A 23,880-nucleotide genomic window follows, 5' to 3' on the forward strand; every position below is an offset into this window, starting at 1 on the left:
GTTAAGGTTTCTCCACTGAAAGGTATGGTTTTCTCCTTCATACTTAACAGATATATTGGGGGAGATCCTTTTAGATGATGCAACTATCCTGTTTCTCCTTAAACTATTGCCCAGTGATTTTGGCATCCACCTATAGATCTTGTCTGCAACAGTGATTAGTGCCAACTTGTCAGCATTTGATTTTTAAAAGACTGCTCACCATTCCTGATTTTGCCAAAAGGTGGCAGTAGCATTGCCTAAATTGAATTTGTTGCTGGTTTTTATTCCAAGTGGAAGGATATACTTTTTCTCTATAAATGGAACATATAGATTCACATTTAATTATGCTTGCCTCAAAGTAACAAAAGGAGAACATTTCTTATAAGTTTTTGGAATAATTTTCTCCCAAAATTTGTAATTTCTCCACAAAGAGATGTAGACTCAAGGGCCAATCGTTGTTTTACAAGAAGAATAAAATGTAAAAAAGTTAAAATGTGCCTATTTGTTTTATCTTTTTATTTCAGGTCCTGTAAAGGCACCTGCCAAAACAGAAGATCTTATTCATAGTGTTCTAACAGGTAAATACCACCCTTTCCCCGGAGGAATTAGGCAGCTAAATATTATCGAGTGTAAGTATTTAGAGGAAAATTCTCTCCGTCTCTGAAGATTAACATTATTCATATTTCTTCTCTAAAAATACTTACAAATACACAGTCCTAATTGAGGCCACACTACCCAAAGTGATCACAGAAAAGTGACCATCGTTGGCAGATAGGATCCTATTGATATAAAAATAATATAATTTCACAAGATACCCATTTTAGAATCCAAAAATAGTTTCATCCTATAAATGTGTTCCAGCTAATAGGAAGGCATATCTTCCCATAGTGACAACAGTATGCCATCATTTAGAAATACAGAATATGATCCATTGGTAACCGCAGAATATTCAGTGTTTGAGGACTGTGATTCAGTTGGGAAATATTTTATATTTGGTTAGTTTCATAAACTAGTGGGACTGGAATTGGTACAAGCTTTCTTTAATACAGTTAGCCATACTTAATAAAGTCTGAAAAATGTTTGATACTCTGCCTAATATACAACAGAAATGCTCACCAAAAACAGCACTATTGGGAAGAGCCCCAAACTGCATATAGCCCAATGTCTGTGAACAGTTGGGTGGATCCACACATTGTGGTATAATCACAGACTGAACTGGGATACAACTCTTGGAATAAATAAACTACAGTCACACACAACATGCACAAAATTCACAAGGATTGTGTTGAAGAAAAGAGGCCAGACACGAATGAGCACATTCTTTATGATTCCATCTACGTAAAGTTCAAAAACAAGCAAAACTAACTCATGCTGTTGGAAACACAGATTGGATTATATTTGATGGGGAGCAGGAACCAAAAAGAGGGCCTCTGGCATCTGATGATATTCTTATGTTGTTCTGAGTAATGGTTATTGAAGCATGCTCACTTTGTGAAAAAGTATAGGCCTTTACCTTTATGATTTATATATATATTTAGGCATGTATTTATGTTTCACCAAAATAACATATAAAATATTCATAGGAGCCGAAACCGGTTTGGCTCAGTGGATAGAGCGTCGGCCTGCGGACTGAAGGGTCCCGGGTTCGATTCCGGTCAAGGGCACGTGCCTTGGTTGCGGGCACATCCCCAGTGGGGGGTGTGCAGGAGGCAGCTGATCGATGTTTCTCTCTCATCGATGTTTCTAGCTCTCTATCCCTCTCCTCTCTCTTCCTCTCTGTAAAAAATTAATAAAATATATTTTAAAAAAAAATATTCATAGGAAAAAAATACTTGAAGAATGTTTTTTAGAAATATATATGTTTATTGATTTCAGAGAGGAAGGGAGAGGGAGAGAGAGATAGGAAGATCAATAATGAGAGAGAATCACTGATCTGCTGCCTCTTCCACGCCCCCAGTGGGGATAGAGCCAGCAACCAGGACATGTGCCCTGACTGGGAATGAAACCAAGACCTCCTGGTTCATAGGTTGATGCTGAACCACTGAGCCATGCCAGTCAGGCAACAATGTATTTTTAAAAACATGTTTTAAAGATTTAGTTCACTGGGTAACAATAGAAAGTTGACACATACAACAAGAGACAGAAATGTAAATAGAGCATGATTCCAGTGTTATTTAAAAATAAATGCATTGAAGACAGGCCAAGGGTCTGTACAATAAACTAACAGTGATTATCTCTGGGTAGTTTGTTTATGAGTGATATTTGACTCTTTATATAAGTGAACATTATCTGTATGCTTAAGAGCATATTCAAACAATAGCCTTTAATACACAGATTTTTTTTTTTAAGTATTTTCTCTGGAATTTTTTTAAACACAGGTTGGAACATCTTGAACCCTGTTGCTACTTGCCATAGCTGATGTGCTGCACACTGTTCTTAAAGAAGCGGGATTGAATCTGTCACCAAAAATGCAGCAATTCCTTGGGATTATAGATTATTAATATAATAAGTTACTACACAATCATAATGAGTCTATTTGGGCCTGAGGGAAACCATTAAATAAATGTACCTGATTTTCTCGCTGGCCTCTTTATCCAAAAGGAATCAAATGTCAGGAGACTAGACACATTATAAGAAAGGGAAGCATATTTCAATTGCTAAAGACCTCAGCACTTAGGAACATCAATTTGTATTCTGATTTCAACATTAATTCACTAGCTATCTCATCTTCTATTTAGGTCTGTTGTTATTCATGGCATAGGTATACTATTTCTGAATCTCTTGACAGTTCTAAATATTTATGATAACATTTTTTCCCCTCTCAGAAGCAGAGAGTTCAAATCAAAGCATGGAAACATGTGAACTATGACTTAATCTAGGTCCAAATAGATGGTAATTCATTGCAGTTAGGACACCGTCAACATTAAGGCACCCACTGTTCATGGATGGCTGAGATAAAAATTACTGGCTCACTGTTGTACTCCATTGACAATAAGATTCATCTTAATTTCAGAAATGTTAACATATTTTTAAATGCATTTTCTAGAGTTGACCAAATATGTCAGTAAAATACAGAATGTCTTAAGGTCAAGCTCTTTCACATTAAATGTATTCCCAGCATTGGATAAAATATGTAGCAATGTAAGGTGCCACTGTCACTTATGGTGCCATTGGGAAAATCACATTAAGGGATTTTCCTTCACTTTATTGCTTTATACTGGAACACTGATAAATGTACAAGCCTACCAAGTCTATAATGAGAATAGTGCCCCTTAGAGATGGTGCGGTAGAACCTGAACAATTATTAGTTAAGCGTCTGCAGGCACACTGCCAGAAACTGTGCTAAATGTTTTGCAGCAATTCCTTTATTTCACCAGCACAATATTCCTAAAAAGTAGGGAAGCATTGTGATCCTTAAGGTGGATGCTATTGGTGTCCTGCACAGATCCCCTTTACCCTCTGGTGGACCCATCCTCAAGCTGCAGTGAGGGATGGCTGACAACAGCTCAGAGCTTTCCCTGCTCTTGAAAATTGCCCTCAGCCAAAAGGAAGCTTCTTCTCTAGTAGGTTCTGCCTCCCCCCATGGACTATCCCAAATATGCAAAATGCTGACCCTCTTGCCTCAAGGTGAGGCTGACTCTGTGGTACAATTCACACTCCCGAGCATCCAGTTACATCAGGCAGGAGCCAGACTCCATCTACGCCCACATCACGTTTAACTGCTTCCCCTTCCCTATCTGCTGCCCTCACTCCCCCACTCCTGAGAGCCTCCCACAGGGAAGCACATGCACGGAATTGCTCCTCTTGAGCTCTGTTTCCAGGGAGCCCAAACTTTTAAAAAAGTTGCAAGTGAATAGAGTCTTTGAGAAATTTGGTAACATCAAGTGATGGAGCCACCCTGAAACCCAAATAAGCTTGACATCAAAGCTCTGCTCTTAAGCTCTGGTGGGCTAGGATCAGACACACATTGCTCAGTAAAGAGGTTGCTACTCCTCTCTATGTCTGTCTTTTCAGTCCTTCCATGTCTGTTAGCTTTTCTGCTCATTTGTTGCAGAAGTGGAAGCGCAGACTATTGAAGAGCTAAAGCAACAGAAGTCGTTTGTAAAACTTCAAAAGAAGCACTACAAAGAAATGAAAGAGCTGGTTAAGAGACACCACAAGAAAACCACTGACCTTATCAAGGAGCACACTACAAAATATAATGAAATTCAGAATGACTACTTAAGAAGGAGAGCGGCTTTGGAAAAGACAGCCAAAAAGGATAGTAAGAAAAAGTAAGTTGAATGAGCATGATTTGTTTGATGGCATTAGGAAGAAAGACATTTACATGGAATTTTTTTCATATTTTGTATCGTATTTTGCACCTCGACCACTGCAAGAAGGAAAGCCACCCCATTCCCTCCATTATGTAGCTCTTCTGTCACCTCAGCTCAGTTTTGCCTGTGGACTGAATTTCTTTATTTGACCAAACTCTGAAAATAGATATGCAGGGATATCCATGAGTCCTAGCCTATGAGCCCAATATCAACTGGCTGACTTCCCATAATACAGTGACCAACCAGTGGGTATGAAATTTTTCTATGTACCTAGACCAGCCGTGGGCAAACTACGGCCCACGGGCCGGATCCGGCCCGTTCAGCTGTTCTATCCAGCCCACGGAGCCGAAAGAGCGGAGGGTTCTCTTGCTCTCCCCTCCGCTCCTTTACTTTGAATTTATATTAGTTCACACAAACACTCCATCCATGCTTTTGTTCCAGCCCTCCGGTCCAGTTTAAGAACCCATTGTGGCCCTCGAGTCAAAAAGTTTGCCCACCCCTGACCTAGACCCTAGTTGAAGAGACAATTTGTCATAGAGAAAGAAGAAGTTTCACCTATCCTTTGCTGCTCCATCGTTAACCCACGAGGCCCTGCACAGGTAACCCTAGTGTTTGGACTTAGGGGTCCCCAAGGCTCCATGCACCCAGACTTGAGGTGGAGAGGCATCTCTCGCACATTAATTCAACCAGTGTTTATTGAGCACCAACTGTATGCCTGGAGGACACAGCAGTTAACATGACCTACATAATTCTCACAGTAACTGATGTGGTCATGTGGGAACTATAAGAGCAGGTAAGCTACCTGTCGGTGAGAGTTGGAGGGCTGTACTACATCCTCCCTTCCACTTCTTTACTGAGTAATCTTACCTTGATGCCAGGTTATAGAGAGAGGTAAGGTGCCTTTTTTCAGATACATATTGTGAAAACAAGATTCAACATGTGATCAACTTAAAAGCACAATCAAAACCCAGTACTAGGGTTTTAAAAAGCAGCAAACCCTTTATTTCTTAGAACTGGAACTGCCTCAGAAGCCATCTGGGTGAACTTTTGTCACTTCTTCAAGGAAGAAGCTGAAAGCTATAGGCATTAACATTTACCTGCAGTTACATAAACAGTACCAGTAAAGCTTGGCCTAAAACTTCTAAATTTCTATTTTAGTGATATGTTTGTAGTCATTTATTTATTCACATATTTATTTACTTATGTCTTACCCTGCAAACTTCCAATAGAGTGTTGAAGTTATTTACAGAAGATGTGTGTAAAAGTCTTACCAAAAGCAGAGAACGAAAAACAACATACACAAACACATACACGCAGACTGAGTGGTTACCAGTTTCTTAGGCCTGCTGTCCAACACGGGAGTCATTAGCCACAAGTGGCTAATGAGCCCTTGGAAAGTGGCTCATAGAATTTGAAATGTGCTGTAAGTATAATATAAATACCAGATTTCAAAGACTTTATTTAAAAAAAAGAATATGAAATAAGTCATTTTTATATGAACCTACATTGATTTTATTTTAATTGCATGTTGAAGTGACAATATTTGGGATGTATTAGGTTATATAAAATATATTATTAAAATAAATTTCACTCATTTCTTTTTACTCATTAAGGTAGCTACTAAAAATTTTAGATCACATATGTAGAAAATATTAACTGTGGCTCATGTTGAATTTCTACTGGATAGCACCAACAATTTAATGCAATTTCTGTCCTTGAACAATGAATATAGCTCTTAGCTTCCAAGAAAAGGAAATATGGGTTAGACAGTTCTCCTCATCTGATGAAAGGAAACTTGCTTGCTTTTCTGAGACAAACATTTTCCTGGTATTAAATTACAGAAGAATTCATCTCATGTATCTTAAACAGGCAACATTAGGCAACAGGGGATATTTTCAACTCTGTTTTTACAAAAGATGCAGAAACATTGTTCCCTTGGTTATTTTTTAATACTTCCCCTCAACACACAGACGGAAGTCCCTAAGCTTGAAGCATCAAAGGACACATAAGGAGAGCCTCCTTTCAAAAGGCAAAGCCACCGAGGCCTGATCATGTCTGCCACCTCCCAGCCTGCTTCATACACCTTAAACTTCTGAAAATAACTCAGCAATAAATGGATGTAATGTTCGTTAGATTTGTTTTTTATTCATATATCCATCCTCTCAACTGAGCTTTCCACATAATGTGTCGAGAAGATCATATAAGGATAGTTTCTGTCCAGACACTGGCATGCATGATTCTGTGCTGTAATTGTTTGTTGTTTTATAAGCCTCACCTGAGGATATTTTTTCTATTGATATTCAGAGAGAGAAGAAGGGAAAAAGGAGGGGGAAAGAGAGAGAGAAAAAAACAACAACAACAACATTGATTTGAGAAAGACACACTGATTGGTTGCCTCCCCAACTGAGGCCAGGGATCGAACCTGCAACTAAGGTACATGCCCTTGACCTGAAATCAAACCCATGATTTTTCGGTCTAAGGGCCAATGCTCTAACCACTGAACAACCAGCCTGGGTTCTTTGCTGTACTCGAGACCTTGCTTTCCCCCAGGTGTCTGTCCTCGGGTGAGCAGCATTGTAGTATCCTCCCCTCACAGTATCCTGAGGCACAGTATCTCAGCGAACCTTGGCTTCCTCAGATGTTATCTGGAGGTAGTCATTTTCCTCGTTGCATTGTTGTGAAAGCCTTTTGTAAAGTAAAAAGTGCCTGGCACACATTAAGTGGTCACAAACGTCTTGTCCTCGGCAGTTCAGCCTGTACTTGAGGTGTATTATTGAAATATTTATTTCTAAACACAGTGCTCTCTCTAGGAGGAACCCTGGTGAACCACCTACCCTCCACCGTACTGTGACCTGCATGTTTTGTGAGTTAAGCTCTGTGTCTCCGCAGATCGGAACCCAGCAGCCCTGACCACGGCTCATCAACCATTGAGCAAGATCTGGCTGCCCTGGATGCCGAAATGACCCAGAAGTTAATCGACTTGAAGGACAAGCAACAACAGCAACTGCTTAATCTTCGACAAGAACAGTATTATAGTGAAAAATACCAGAAGCGAGAACATATTAAACTGGTAAGCTCAAGAAATGTGGTTTATGTTTGTATGACCGGAACCCTATTTTCAATAGAAAACTTTTGATAACTTAAAGTTAGACTGTGGCAGATGTGGCTGGAGCCTTCCTGCTGCTTCCTCCTCCAATAATATTATTTTGATGCCAGGTTATAGAGAGAGGTAAGATATGTTTTTCAGATCCATATTATGATATATGATTTAACACATGATTAACTTATAAACACAATAAAAACCCAGAATCTGGGTTTTTTTAAAGCTGAAAATCATCATTTCTTAGAACTGGACATGTGTAGTGTTCACCACACTAATAATTTGTCAGTCCCCTCTTCCACATCTTTACCAAGCTCCTCTCTGTTCCTGAATGAGGCCATGTTTTATTGCTTTTATTTTCACTGACTTATTTGGGGGTTATAATAGTTTTTTGAGAGCTTTGAAATCTCACAAGGAACTGGAAAACAATTTAAAAAGATTAAGACCATGCTGATAATAAATGTTCACTTTTATTGTATCTCTGGGCTTCTTAAGAACTAAAAACAATTATACAGCCCACTCTCCTACATTTAGAAAAGTCAGTATCTAAGTGGTAAGCATGAAGTGTTGTCTACCCAATTGCCCAGGCTCTCAATGAAATAAAATGCCATCATCTCTGTTAATGATCAGTTTTAACTTCCAAAATGTTTTCTTGTGAATTCTTACATTTCCGCCATTGTTGTTGATGCCTTGACACATAGTAGGGACATGATAAATATTTGGTCATAGGTAAATTAAATGAATCATTCAATAAAGTAGCCTTAAAAACAAGCTTGTGCCCAAAACAAAACAGTTAGCTTCATATAAATTCGTGTCCCCAGAGGAAATGGGTTCTGATAGGTGTTTGTATGACCTGTCCATTTCTTTGTTGAAGGTGGGTCCATGTTAAGAGAGTTCTGAGGCAGTTTCTGCTGGCAGGTTGGCTATCCGTGGGCGGTGTAGCCAGGATAAAGTGCAATTCTTTTATTCGATTACTGATTCCCAATGGCAGTATGCCAGTGAGTCGGTCTAAATCCCAGGAGGAGCTTATCAAAATCAGATTCCACTTGGTCAATTATTGTCTACTTCAGCCTGCATCAGAATTACCTGGAGGGCTTGTTAGAGCAGATCGCTGGGCCCAGCCTGAATTCCCAATTCCACAGGCCTCTCATAAGGCCTTTGATGCTGACCCTCCTGGTCCAGGAACCACACTTGGAGACACAGCGCCCTACCCCTAAATGGGAGCCTCAGGATTTATCTTTTATGAACTCCACATGATTTTGATGGGCCGCCTTGTTTGTGAACCGTTAAAATAAGACCTGAACAGTGAAAGAACTGTGGTGCAGCAGTCAAGTTTGGTGTAGGGAAGGGATTGCCCAGGACAGAACCCGAGAAAGTCAAAGTGAAGTTTAATTGGAGACAATGGCTTTGGGACCCACTGCAAACACTACCATCTGGCTCTCTCCAGTGCACCATCCCTAGTACTCCAGAAAATAGTAATAACATAATTACTATGTATTGAGCAACCACCATGGGGCTATGCACTGTGCTAAGCCATTTACAGGAACTGCCCAGTTTAACCTTCATTATAACCACTGGATTTTGGTACTATTGTAAACCCATTTAGCAGATTAAAAATCTTACCGGGAAATATAGTGACTTTCCCAAGGTTTCACAACTAGAAAGTGGTGCAGTTGGGATTTGAACCTTGATCTTCTGACTCTAGAACTCCTGCTTTAAAACCATAGTGCAGGTGCCTCCACTAATTCAGATGTCAAGCCAACGTTATGATAATGACCTCACATCTATTGCATTGCCTGTGAGTACACAGCCAACTCCTTCATTAGGATGATTGGGTACTGTGCCACTCTCTCTTTTTTTTCTTTTAAAAAGATATTTTATATTTTATTTTTAGAGAGAGAGGAACAGAGAGCGGGAGAGAGAGAAATATTGATGTAAGAGTAAAACATTGATTGGCTGCCTCCTGCATGCCCCATTCAGGGGATTGAAGTGCAACCTGGGCATGTGCCCTGATCGGGAATCAAACTGGCAACCTTTCAATGCATAGGATGACACTCAACCAACTGAGCCACACTGGCCAGGGCTCTCTTCTTTATTTAACAGATTTATTTCACATACCATGCAGTTCACTCATTTAAAGTGTACAGTTCAATGGTTTTTAAATTGTGGATTTGGATCTCAGATAAAGCCCCAAACACTGTGGGGCTTTGGACACACACATATGGGCCTTTGTTAAGAGGGCTAAGCCCAAAGACTGTGGATTTAGAACCAATGTTTATTTTAGAGCTATTGGGGAGCATCCGCAAAATACACTTCCTGCCTTTTAGCTAATGTGTGTGTCAGAACCCTCAGTCAACTCCATTTCTGCAGGGAAATCTTTTTAGTGAAAGGCACTCAGAACTGTCAGTTCTATCTTTGGTTGTGGTTCCGAATTATGAACAGGCCTTTTAGGCTAAATTAGACAAATGGAAGTGTAATTAAAAAGTCAGTAGGCCCCAGGTAAAAAGGAGTATTTGGGTGATGAGAAAAATTGAAACAAGATATTTTATCTTCCATAATTGCTTTGGGAATTAAATACACATGTATCTTTGTTAAGGATTTTCAAATGCCAGCACCCACAGTTCAAGGATCTAGAAAGAAACCATGGCATCGGTAAGCTACCTGCTAAATATTCATAAAAAAAGTAAATGTTTACAAAATGCTCTGGTAGACACTGGAGATACAGATGAAGACATGGTCACCACACACTGAGAGAACATATATTAAAACAGTTATATTACCAGGTGAATCAATGAAATAATAAAGGTCTCAACAAATTGATATGAAAATACATTTGTGAGAACAGTATGTCTAACTGTATACACTGATAAATGCCACGGACTATTTTAAGGAATTGTTCATATTATCAGGGAGGTGTAAAATGCACACCAAGTGACATGGACTATACCTTCAAAGGATTTTTTTTTATACATGCCCACATAAGGATCTTCATCTTTAAAGTTCTATATCCAAATAGTTCTGCAGTCTGGTTACTTCAAGTGAAGCCCCCCACTCACCTGGCCCCATCTGCTAAATCACAATTTACATTTTAAAAGGAATCCCAAGTGATCTGTTACACATTCAAGTTGAAGAAGCACAGTTTTAGACCTATCTACCCTTACCTTTGCTCAGTAAGACTAGAATGAGCCTAAAATTCCTTTTAGTTGAAATGGGAAATTGAACTGCTGATTACTGACAGCTGATCATTGAGCTGAATGAGTATCTATTGGTACCCAAGTCGCAGATCCTATGAAAATTGCTCCTGTGATTTCCGGCCTAAATTCACAATAAAAGAGAAGGGTTACTTTCAGGTGGAGGTGAGTGAAAATAAAGACATAAGTTTCTCCACCTTATTTAAGTTCTTGTGCTCCCTAAAATCTTTCCACAGAAATTAAGAGGGTTTGTGGACCCCAATTAAGGACTCCTGTTCCAAGGAAGAGCTACTCACTTGAGGAATTGGCTGTAACTTGTTTCTGTTTTCATCAACTGCCACCAAAGGTTGACCCTGAGTTTTGCCCATTCAATTAGGGTTAGATTTTAATTTTGAAGTGACACTGCTAAGTGCAGGAAATTCTTAGGGGATCTCCCTGAGGATTTCTCCATCACTCTCAATAATCAGCCACAGCATCAGAATTCAAGGCTTGACACCTCAGCATAGTGAGAGGGGATTTTGTGGAGAGGTCCATGGGCCGCTCCTCCATCTCAGCAGTGCTTGGCCTGACATTTTGTTTTCTCATCTCTTCCTTCTTGGTGGCTTTAAGAAAATATTTCCTCGCTTTCTCTCAGTCATCACACTCTATTCTGTGCAGAGGCTTGTTTTGTTTTGCTTTGCATCCCACCTTTTCTCCTCTGTTGTATTTTAATTCTCCCACATGTTCTAATCCCATTCATGTCTTCCTTCCTTTACATCAAACTTAATGGCCCATATTCTTCTTATACATCCTCCTGCCTGTCCCAGCAGCACGCATTTGTGGCTCCAAACCCACACTAGTGCCCATCCACCTGAGTTCCCCAGGTCCCTGCCAGCCCCGGTGTTTCACAGTGAAAGCTCTGGGTAGTGAAAGCTCTGGGTGAATATTGATCAGCTCTGAATAGATGACCCATCAGGATGGGAGTGGTGATGAGTGCAGGTCTTGTCTCAAATCTCATCATTTCTGACCAATGCTCCCCACTGGTTAGCTGTACTTCCTCATTTGTCCATTGAAAATAAAATTAATCCTCACTTCATTAAACTGTAAGAAGGAATAATGAGATAATGTACAGAAAACATTGTTTTAAGTGTAAGCCTGTCCCCTCCCCCCGCCCCCCCCATACATGGATTGGCTAAGAGATCTTGAGTTCAAACATAAATGTATATTGCATTTTCTGACATCCTGCTACGGCCTGAGGAGGCTCATCCTCTTCCTTTTAATGGTTTCTATCAGCACCACTTGCTGTTGCTGCCTGCCTGGGAGCCAATCTTGAATTATCTCCCTTCTGTGGTTGCCGGGCTGAAGTCGATGCCCCAGGAGGAACTGAAGTGTCAGGAAGTATCACTACTGCAGTTCTGCTAGTGTTTTCTGTCTTCCTCCAACAGTCTGACTTGAACATAAGGTCATTTATCTTGAGAAATAACAATATAATTTTCCCCAAAACTTTACATTCTCTGCCAAGAGGAAATGACAAATCAATAAAAGACTTTATTAATGAAATAAGAAATGAAATAATTGTCAAAATGTATTCTTATGTGTCAGTTTTCCTGATCATCATTGGGTAACCCTAATGGAGTTGCTATTTTTCTTTTCATGTCTGTGTATATGTATTTACACATATATATGTATATGTATATGTATATGTATACATATATGTGTAGATATATGCGCATCTATAGTATATATTTACACACATACACATATATGTATGTATACATATGTATGTATGTTTACATATATACATATTTCTAACTGTATATATAGTTAGAAATGGTATTTATATATAGTTAAAATTATATTAGTCTTCAATTGCATTCCTTTAATTACGAGAAAAAATAAGCATAGCCTATCTAATAAAAGAGTAATATGCAAATTGACCGTCACTCCAACACACAAGATGGCCGCCCCCATGTGGTCAAAGATGGCTGCCCCCATGTGGACACAAGATGGCCACCACAAGATGGCCTTCAGGGGAGGGAAGTTGGGGGAGACCAGGCCTGCAGGGGAGGATAGTTGCAGGGGGACCCAGGCCTGCAGGGGAGGGCAGTTAGGGGTGACCAGGCCTACAGGGAAGGGCAGTTGGGGGGACCAGGCCTGCAGGGGAGAGCAGTTAGGGGTGACCAGGCCAGCAGGGGAGGGCAGTTAGGGGTGATCGGGCCAGCAGGGGAGGGCAGTTGGGGGGGACCAGGCCTGCAGGGGAGGGCAGTTGGGGGTGACCAGGCCAGCAGGGGAGGGCAGTTAGGGGCAATTGGGCTGGCAGGGGAGCAGTTAGGCATCAATCCGGCTGGCAGGCGAGTAGTTAGGGGGTGATCAGGCTGCCAGACAGAAGCGGTTAGGGGCAATCAGGCAGGCAGGCAGACGAGTGGTTGGGAGCCAGCAGTCCTGGATTGTGAGAGGGATGTCTGACTGCCCATTTAGGCCCGATCCCACTGACATCCCTCTAGGGGTCCCAGATTGGAGAGGGTACAGGCTGGGCTGAGGGACACACCCCACTCCCCATGCACGAATTTCGTGCACCGGGTCTCTAGTGTGTGTATATATACACATATAGGCATGGGCAAAAGTAGGTTTACAGTTGTCAGTATGCAAAACACAGTTTATACTTGTATTATTTTTTAATTGCTGTATTATTTTTCATATAAACTACTGCAAACCTACTTTTGTCCACCCCTGTACATACAAATGTATGCATATATATATTTCTAGCTGTGTATATTTACATAAAATACATATATATTTACATATATACATATATACATATCTATACTAATAAAAGGGTAATATGCTAATTAGACCAGATAGACCAGACGTCTTCCGGACGTCCTTCCGGACAAAGCCGCAGCATCTGCAAGAGCCGAGGAGGGCCCGGGGTGATGGGGGCAGCACCTTCTCCTGATTGGTTCGGTCACCTCCCGCAGAGGGAGGCCAGACTGTGGCTTAAGCCATCAGTAGGACATTCCCTGAGGGCTCCAAGACTGTGAAAGGGGGCACAAATTATTGTGCACTAGGCCTCTAGTATTTCATATGTGATGTTAAATATTATATATTACATTATGTTATATATAATATTCAGATATTATATATACAATATACAAATATTACATATATAGTTAAAAATGATAAATATATGGTTATAAATTGTATTAGTTTTAAATCATATTGCTTTAATTATGAGAAAAAATAAGCATATTTATGTGTGTTTATTGGCCATTTGTATTCCTTTCTCCCACAAACTGCCTATTCACATCCATTGCCTATTTTTCTGTTGGATTTTCTCCTTTTTTTTTTTTCATCCACAGAGTTCATACTGTATCTTTTCATTTATTATTTTAGGAAATTGGGAAAGTTAGAAAGTATAAAGTATGCTTATATAATTCACTCACCCATTTAAAATTATTGAAGGTCTACTCTGGTCCTCATACTTATGAAAAGATTCTGTGTGGACTGAATGTCCTAAATGTGTTCCTGCCAAGGAGCTTACAGTGGATAAGAGTACAATTTGTGGACTGAAACCTACTTTATGCCCACCTTTATCAGTCACTATTGTTGCATAAGAAACACATTAAAATTTATTGGCTTAAAACAGTAACCATTTTCAGAGGTGTGGAACATCCAGCTCAAGGGCCATATAAGGCCCGCAAAATCATTTATGCTGGCACTGCCAAGGCATTAGGGGTGAGTTAATTAAATGTTTGACCAAATATAGCAGGCTAATTTTTAAGTTGATAAATGTTTGTGTGGCCCAGAAATGATGTTATAAATATGCAAATGGCCCTTGGCAGAAAAAAAGGTTCCCCGCCCCTGAAGCTCTTGATTCTGTGTAGCAATTGAAGTTTAACTCAACTGGATGTTCCTTCTGGTCTTGGCTGAGCTCACTTACATGTCTTTGGTTCAGGTGCCAGTCTCTTAGGGGCTCTACTTCTGGAGGTTGGCTGACCACCAACTGGATCAGCACAGATGACTGATCCACATCTCTCATCATCCCACAGGAAGGCATCTAGCTCAGAACAAGTGGAAGAGAGCAAGGTGTCTAAAGAGGTCTTATTTCTTCTTCCTCCCTTGACCAAAACAAGTCATAGGACTTGCCCAGATCCAAGAGATAGGCAAATCTCTCATTTAGGGGACCTGCAAGTTATTTTGCAAAGAACATACTGGTAGATACAGAGAGCAGTGGAGAATCAGGGCCTGTAAATTATTAATCTACACCCTCATCATTTGGAAATGCGATTCAATAAAACCATCCATGGAAACTTAACACAGGGCCTAGAACATGGTCATCCTTCCTTACCAAAGGACACTTTGCACAGGAATTAGATGAGTAGATATAACTTCCATTTTTAGTTATGTTAACTTTAGCTAAAACAGTTCACTTAGATGTCTGCATTCTCATTTGTAAAATAAAAAAGTCTATACAACAATGCTTGTAAAGTTTCCCTCTGACTGTAATGCTAGTTTTACTTAAATCATTGAACCCAGAAATCATCCAGATCTCAGACCTTACAAAATAATAATTAGGGATTTCAGCTTAAAGCAATAAACATTTCAACTTGGGTTTTTCTCTTGTGTGTGTGCACAATATAAACCTTAATATATTTTTATGTGCTAATTGTTGACTATTTAGGTGAGATTAAGGGGAAAAAGGTCAGTAAACAGAACCATCCCCAAAGACTAAGGAAATAATAGCTTTGATTTGTGTCGACTTACAAAAGCTTAGGGAACAGAAGAGATTCTGCTGAAAGAAAATTCCAAAATAGAATCCACAAGTCAGATAATTTAGTTTATGCCCTCTGGAACTACAGCCCTCACTGCATCCCATCTGGCAAGTGGAGGGTGCTGAAATGATATATTTTGCATTAAGGAAAAAATAGCTGGCATGCTGTGGCATTTGTCTTCATGGGCAGCTCTTCTGGGTCTAGCTTCCAAATGGATTATTGAAATATTAAACCCATAATTTATTGCTATTTTAGTTATAAGCCACAGGATAAATCATGTCTCTTTTAGCCATGTCCCCTATCATAATTATTTGAAAACTTCCAGTTTGAATACTATTGTTACTTTCCCATCTGATTGGTGGGTAATAATTACTATTTTATTCATTCTCAATTAAGTGGCCTTGGCATCTTTTAGAATTCTGAAGGCTTATCCTAAAATTTTAGTGGCTCCGGTTTTCTTCCATTGATTTAATGAGATATTACAATCTCATGGGGCTTGATCAGATGCAAACATTTTCTCATTTTCTTTTATTTTAATCAAGAAATCTATAATTGTGCCCTAGCTAATGTGGCTCAGTTGTTTGGGCATTGGCCCATGCACAGAGAGGTTGCCAGTTCTATTCCTGGTCAGGGTACATGCCTGGGTTGCAGGCTCGATTCCCGGTAGGGGGGGTGCAGAAGGCAGCCGATGGATATTTTGTTCTCACATCAATGTTTCTCTCTTACTCCCTTTCCCTTTGTCTCTCTCAAAAAATCAATAAAAATATTTTTAAAAATCCATAATTGCACCATCTGTAACAACACACCAACTTTTCAATAACTCTTGCAAGTATCTTCATTAGTATCCTATCTAATAAAAGAGTAATATACAAATTGACTGTCACTCCAACACACAAAATGGCCACCCCCATATGGTCAAAGATGGCTTCCCCCATGTGGACACAAGATGGCCACCACAAGATGGCTGGCAGGGGAGGGCAGTTGGTAGGGACCAGGCCTTCAAGGGAGGGCAGGTAGGATTGACTGGGCCAGCAGGGGAGGGCATTTGGGGGCGATCAGGCCTGCAGGGGAGGGCAGTTGGGGGGGTCCCAGGCCTGCAGGGAAGGGCAGATGGGGGCGACCGGGCCTGCAGGGGAGGGCAGTTGGGGCAACCGGGCTGGCAGGGCAGGGCAGTTGGGGGAGACCAGACTTGCAGGGGAGGGCATTGGGGGAGACCAGGCCAACAGGGGAGAGCAGTTAGGGGGGACCAGGCCTGCAGGGGAGGGCAGTTAGGGGCAACCAGGCTGGCAAGGGAGGGCAGTTAGGGGTGACCAGGCCTGTAGGGGAGGACAGCTAGGGGTGACTAGGCCGGCAGGGGAGGGCAGTTGGGGCCAATCAGGCTGGCAGGGGAGCAGTTAGGTGTCAATCAGGCTGGCAGGGGAGTAGTTAGGGGGTGATCAGGCTGGCAGGCAGAAGCAGTTACAGACAATCAGGCAGGCAGGCAGGCAGGCGAGTGGTTGGGAACCAGCAGTCCTGGATTGTGAGAGGGATGTCTGACTGCCCGTTTAGGCCCGATCTAAACAGGCAGTCGAACATCCCTTGATGGGTCCCAGATTATAGAGGGTGCAGGCTGGGCTGAGGGACACACCACCCCCTGTGCACGAATTTCGTGCACCGGGCCTCTAGTTCAGATTTATAAAGGGATAAAGCTTTGCTCTATTCTAAATTTTTACTTAAAACTATGTAAGAATTATTTTTATTAAAAGTTATTTTATCATAAAAGTTGCCTTTATCAATAAAGTAAATATCTTATGGCCATAAATACTTATTTTTTTTTAATCATTTTCAGGATATCTTAAACCATTATTGAATTCTAAAAACATTTGTAGCAACAGAATAATATAATTTTACAACTTATTAAAGGAATTTTAGTGATAATTTAGATGTCATATTTTACTGATGAGGAAATTCAGAGAGTTCAGATGGCAAAACCCAAGCATCATCTAGGCCAGCCTTGGGCAAACTACGGCCCGCAGGCCAGATCCATCTGTTCTATCCGGTTCTCTTGCTCTCCCCTCCGCTCCTTTACTTTGAATTTATATTAGTTCACACAAACACTCCATCCATGCTTTTGTTCTGGCCCTCTGGTCCAGTTTAAGAACCCATTGTGGCCCTCGAGTCAAAAAGTTTGCCCACCCCTTATAGGCTGATAAAATGAGATGAAACAACCAGACGCTTTTTATCAAATTTCTTGATTTTTAAAAAACATTTGAAGGTATTTCCAGTTGATAGCTTCGTAAAAGAATACCAAAAATATCATTCAGTGGAGTATGTTACATTGATCCATTTATATTTCCCAGAAAACTAAAAAATTTGACATTTACCTCGGCAAAATTTAAATGTGAAAAATAATTTTAAATGTTATACATTCACTGAGCCAATTTATTGACATTGACTAGGAATCTTAGTCAGATTTTCACTTTATTTCTTTGCACAGCAAGAATAAGAAAATTCAAGGATCTTTGAAACATTTAGGTTTAAATAAGAAGCTATAAATTTTGTTTAGCTATAGAAATAAAAAAAATTCATTAAGTATGAAAGAATATCTCAGAGAATGATCAAGATAATTGCCCTTTTGATCTAAGAATTTCTCTTCCTCCTGAAAAGAAAAGAGAGAATGACAGCTCCACATGGACAGGGCCTGTCTGTGGGTTCAAAGCTGGACCATCCAACCTAGCCCAGTGTCTAGTACTGCCTAGGTGCTCAGTAAACACTGGTTGATAAATGAATGGATATTTCTCAATTTGAATGGCCAGATACACCCCAGTATAAACATCCACTTTGTTTTTAAATTGTCAGTAATGCATTAATTTATAAATCATTACTTAGTTTAGAACTGTAAATTCTTTGTAGAAGAAAAACAAATAATTTATAGTGAAAATTCATAATGGGTGCTTTGACCAGGAAAAAAAGGAGACAGCTTCTCTAGAGAGTAGCAGAACAGGAAGGAAGATTGAGTTGTGTCTGAAGTGTGGACATTCAATACTTGACTTTTTGCCCATTTTCCAAAATTATCCTTCTTAGAAGAGACTTCAAAGATTCCAGTTTCTGTCCACATTTCTTCTATCCCTTTTGAGCTAGAGTCAAGAAATTACTTTTCCTCCGTCAAAACCATTCTCTCAATAACCAAACCAAGTGAAATTCAGCATGGATTGGAAAACAAACATAAAATTATATTCCCCTGCGGATTTTCTTTTTCATTCCTTAAAAGGTTTGGAACATTTAACTAGGAGAGTTGTTATGAGTGGTAAATAAACAAGCAAAATTACTGAAATGTGTCTACTTCTTTGGGCCAGGAAAAAATTGTATTACAAGTTAAAATTAGATGTTGTTTGCTGCATTTCAGTTTACCATGTACCCTCTTGTTTTCCTAGGAATTTTAAACTAATTTTTCCTCTTTTCTATCTTCAGTGAGTTTTTTGGCTAACACATGATTGACAGATTCTTTGACTAGAGCCTGTCTGTTAATAAATACAGCAAAAGTGAGAGTACTCCTAATTTAGTTAAAAGGCATTTTAGTTATTATATGAAAAATTACTCTTCTGCATCATATTTTCACATTTCATGCAATAGAAACTCTGAGTACAAAACTCAGAGGTTCCTCCACCTTACTTGGGGGTTAAGTAGTGAAATTTTTATTTCTGTTTTTTGTTTGTTTGTTTGTTTGTTTGTTTTTTGTTGTTGTTTTTTTTTGGTCAGAGTTCTCTTGGTTGCAATTGACAGAAACTCATGTTAGACTAAGTCCCAAGAAAGGGCCAATAAGTTAGTAATGGAAAAGTTTTTGTAATCTTCAAGCAGAACCAGGTGAGTTCTAGAGGCTGGAGTGAGATGGTGGGATTGAAGAGCATGGGGTGGAGCATTGAAGCTTTGGAAGCAGCAATTACTCTACTGTTTTAGGGATAGAAATGAAAGGAAGTTCAGATGTGGAACAAAATTTCAGGGTTCTGGGAGGATGAGGAAAAAATAATGTGTTTTAATGCAAAGGGAATGTGTCTGGTGCAGAAGAAAGGTTGAGAGGAGAAAATGAAATGGCAGATTAGGTCTTGCCACAGGTGGGAAAAGACAGGATGGAAAATACAGGCAAGAATCTTTCTCTTGGAAGGAAGGGTAAGGAAACCAAGTTAAGAACCGACGTGTAGTCTATTGGGCTTGCACGTGTGTTTTCCCTCTCAGCTTTCACAGTGACCCCAGGAGGGAAACATTATCTCTGTGTCACAAGTGAGGAAGCTCAGTTTGGGGCAATGAAGAGAATGAAAGTTAAGTTCCAAAGATCTTTTGAGGCAGAGATGAGGGAACTAAAGAAGGGTGTCTTAGTTTGGGCTGTTAAATCACCATAGACTGAGTGGCTTAAACAACAAAGAATTATTCCTCACAGTTCTGAAGGCTGAAAGTCCAAGATTAAGGCACCTGAACATTTGGTGTCTCCTGAGAGCCACTTCCTGGTTCATAGATGGCTGTCTCCTCACAGTGTGCTCACATGGCTGAAGGGGCTAGGGAGCTCTCTAGGGTCTCTTTTATAAGAGTGCTAATCCCATTCATGAGGGCTCCACCTTCACGACCTAATTACCACCCAAAGTCCCCATCTCCTAATACCATTACATTAGAGGTTAGGATTTCAGTATGAAAGTGAGAGTGGGGGACACCAGCATTCAGTCCATAACAGAGGGCTTCTTCTAAATCGTCTCCATTGTCCTCAATAATCTAGACAGTATTTCTCAACATGTAACTTGCACAAGTATCTCCTGGGAATCTTGTTAAAATACAGATTTTAATTTCAAGTTGAGCTGAGGTGGGGCCCGAGAATTTGTATTCCTAATGTGACCATTGGCAACTCCAGTGCTGCTGGTCCATGGACCACAGTTTGAGTAGCAAGACCTAGAAAGCCAGGACATTGCCTCACACTTTCTAGGATGGTGCCTGGGGTTTAGTAAGCACTTGGTAAATGTTAGATTGTGGCTAAATTGAATAGTTTAGACAAAGATATGTGTTTTGGGAGCAAGAGAAGTGGGAACTAGTTCTGAGAAGAGCAAAGAGCAGTGTGATCATCTGAGGGAGGGGCAAAGAGGAAGGCCAGGTGATACCCAAGACGGAGAACTGCTGTGGAGCCTTGAGGGGGTGTGGTGCTGGCAGTTGTGTGGGGGCTAAAACCAAAACAAAAGGCTGAACTGAGTGGGCAGAGGGCTGTGAGATCTCAAGCTCAGTGGTTGTGTTGACTGGTCACCGATGTTGTTGTGGCAAGAGGTGGAAGGGAATGTGAGCAGGCACTGGCAGAATCAACAAAATAGAATACATTGGAGTCCAATGAATGATAGAGAGGGCAACATGGGAACAGAAGCTGGAAACCACAGAACTCAAAAGTATTGCTGGGAGCTATGCAACAGTCTGTAGAATGTGGATAAGGCCACCCAACCCCCCCAGATCTGGCAAAGTGTCCAAATCATCAGAGGACATTTTGAAAACATTTATTCCTCCCCCAAGACATTTGGAGTCCAAAAGCCTAGGGACAGGCTCTGGAATCTGTATTTTTAAGAAGTTGCTCAAATTTTCTGAGTTGCAGCCATGGTTGAGGATCCCTGGATGATGCTCTGTAACTTCTTGGGGAGAATGGGAGACAAGAAAGGTCCTTGGGAAAGGAGATGTGCTGAGTATTCACCCTCAGCTAGAAAAGCAGCATCACAGGAATCCTCAAGGAAGTTTCCAGAGTCTTTGCACACCAATTTGATATCTAGACAACTGGATAAATGACACCACAGCACTGCAATATTTCATTGTGTCTTTAATCGTGACAGTCATGATCCGGCAGTGTCTTCTGGATGATCAAATAGGTTTTCCGCTGGCCCAAACCCCAGTGAGTATTTGTTCAGACTTAATCCACTTCACAGATGGGTGTTTCATGTTAAGTTAAGAAATATTTTTATTGTAATCCTATAAGAGACTTTCTCCCTTGACTTCTTGTATTCTCTTAGATAAGAAGGTGTCATTTAAAACAATTTCTATAGTCAGAATGAAAAGGTGGTGTGGGAAAGTGGTGAAGACTATAGCCTGATTGTCTGGGTTTGTACCCAGCTCCATGGCTTACTACCTCTTTGGCCCTAAACCAGACACTTGAGCACCTGGGGTCCATGTTTTCATATTTAAAAGGAAGATAACAGCACCAATTTCTTGCCAATAGGTCAACTCTTAGAATTGAATACGTTACTGCATTTAAAACTCTTCAAACTGTTCCCAGAATGTATACATTATCAATGAAAGTGAACTGGCATTATGATTATATTGCCTTGTCACTGTTGTAGCTGCAGCTTATATAAAACTGATCAGCTCACCCTGCTGCCTCCGAGAACTCCAGCTCTAGGGAACAGCTGTGGGACCTTTTGCAGGAAGCCTCTATTTGGTGTCCAGTAAGAAGGGTTGGGTGCAGTTGCTACTGTGCCTGAGCAATGGCAGAAGGTTGTTTATGGTATTCATCCTATATAATAAAAGCCTAATATGCTAAGTGTCCAGTCCTCTGGTAGTCCGTTCAACCAATCAAAGCATAATATGCTAATGATATGCTAAGGCTGCTTAATTGCTCACAATGACATGCACTGACCACCAGGGGTCAGTCAGTAGACCTGTCGACCAGTTGCTATGATCACCAGGGGGCAGACACTCCGACTGGTAGGTTAGGTTGCTGCTGGGGTCTGGCCAATCAGGACTGAGCAAGGTGGGCCAGACATGCCCTGGAGCCCTCCTTCGTTCCCTCCCCTGCCCTGATCGTGCACAGGTGGGGTCCCTCAGCCTGGCCTGCACCCTCCTGCAATCCGGGACCCCTCGGAGGATGTCGGAGAGCTGTTTTTGGCCCGATACTGAATGCTAAGAATTGTGCAGAGGGCTGAGGATATGAAAACACAGTTGCTGTTCTCTCCAAGCTTGGTTTGATAAGAAAAACACATTCAAGGCAATACAATAATTACTTTTGTGGTAATATATTAAAAATTCCATGATAGCACAAAAGAGAATTTATTATGTTCTTTGGAAGTCACCCACACAAGGAAAAAACCATCGATTTCTAAGATGGGTAGCTCATATTATCATCCATGAAGCAATTAAACAATGAATAATACCTGGAAACCTAGAATCATAATTCACAGTTAATTATAACTCACATTTGTAACATATTCATTTTATTTTAAGCTTCACAGTACCTCCAAAAGAAAAAAGCTTTCATAACTTCATTCACAATGAAGAAAACAGGTTTTCTTGGCCAAATCGTCCTTTTAATACGTCACACATAAAGTGGGGATTGGAATATGGGTCCTCACTGTTTGTTGTCTTTGCACTGGGTCAAGCTACAGTAACCTAAGGAGTCCTGTTTAATTAAAAAGAGATAAGAAGCCCGGCCGGCATGGCTCAGTGGTTGAGCATCAACCTATGAACCAGGAGGTCACATTTCGATTCCTGGTCAAGGTACATGCCGGGGTTGTGGGCTTGATCCCCAGTGGGGGTTCTGCAGGAGACAGCTGATCAATGATTCTCTTTCATCATTGATGTTTCTATCACTCTCTCCCTCCCCCTTCCTCTCTGAAATCAATATATGCATACATACATATATATATATATATATATATATATATATATATATAGAGAGAGAGAGAGAGAGAGAGAGAGAGAGAAAGAGAGAGAAGAAGAAGAAGAAGAAGAAGAAGAAGAAGAAGAAGAAGAAGAAGAAGAAGAAGAAGAAGAATGTTGTATTCAAACCAAGATAATATGATGGTTTTAAATTATGTCTTCATTACCTATCATAGATGTTTGATAATTCTAACTATTGTTAAATATCAATGAGATATATTTTAACTACAGATACTACTGTTTGAGGGAGAGGGTGCTTTGTTTATGATCACATAAAATAGCAAACTGGCATTTTTTCCCCCCAGCTTATCCAAAAATTGACGGATGTTGCTGAAGAATGTCAGAACAATCAGTTAAAGAAGCTCAAAGAAATCTGTGAGAAGTAAGCCTCCATCCTCATTACAATGGACTTGTGTATATAAATGTATTCAATACAAACTGCCATTTCATTTGCCTTTTTTCCCTTTTACTTCCATTTTGACTTCAGAGAGAAGAAGGAATTAAAGAAGAAAATGGATAAAAAGAGACAGGAGAAGATAACAGAAGCTAAATCCAAAGACAAAAGCCAGATGGAAGAGTAAGGAGAAAGAACCCTTCTTCCCCACCTTTTACCTGGGGATTATTTTATTCTTAACCATGAAAACCCATCTGTGAAATTTCTCCTCTAATTAACCTTTCAAAAGATCTTCTCTGTAAGGTTTTCAACCGGAAACTCAAAGAGCAGTTCAGAAAAGGACCTTGAAGATAAAGGCTGAGTAAAGGGTGTCCCTTAGAAAAAGGTTGAATACTCACTTCTAATAATCTCAGGCAGTCTTCCCAGCATTTAGTGAAAACAAAGTCTGCCCTTGGGGGGACCTGACCTTTGTCCAGATTAGTGCATTGTACCTTCCTGGAAG

The 23,880-nt window shown here is 40.4% G+C and overlaps 1 protein-coding gene across 2 annotated transcripts in view; it reads left to right on the plus strand.

The window, feature by feature from the left end:
* The window catches only part of PLCB1 (phospholipase C beta 1), a 660,162-nt gene that overhangs the window by 554,427 nt on the left and 81,855 nt on the right, over positions 1–23,880 (plus strand). For both annotated transcript variants that reach the window (XM_080685590.1, XM_080685589.1), the window contains exons 25-29: positions 504–557; positions 4,034–4,253; positions 7,185–7,365; positions 23,290–23,366; positions 23,472–23,561. In XM_080685590.1, the coding sequence (XP_080541716.1) occupies positions 504–557; positions 4,034–4,253; positions 7,185–7,365; positions 23,290–23,366; positions 23,472–23,561 (622 nt within the window). The remainder of the gene's footprint in view (positions 1–503; positions 558–4,033; positions 4,254–7,184; positions 7,366–23,289; positions 23,367–23,471; positions 23,562–23,880) is intronic.

The sequence above is a fragment of the Plecotus auritus genome, assembly GCF_963455305.1.
Source record: "Plecotus auritus genome assembly, chromosome: 8".
Lineage (NCBI taxonomy): Eukaryota > Metazoa > Chordata > Mammalia > Chiroptera > Vespertilionidae > Plecotus > Plecotus auritus.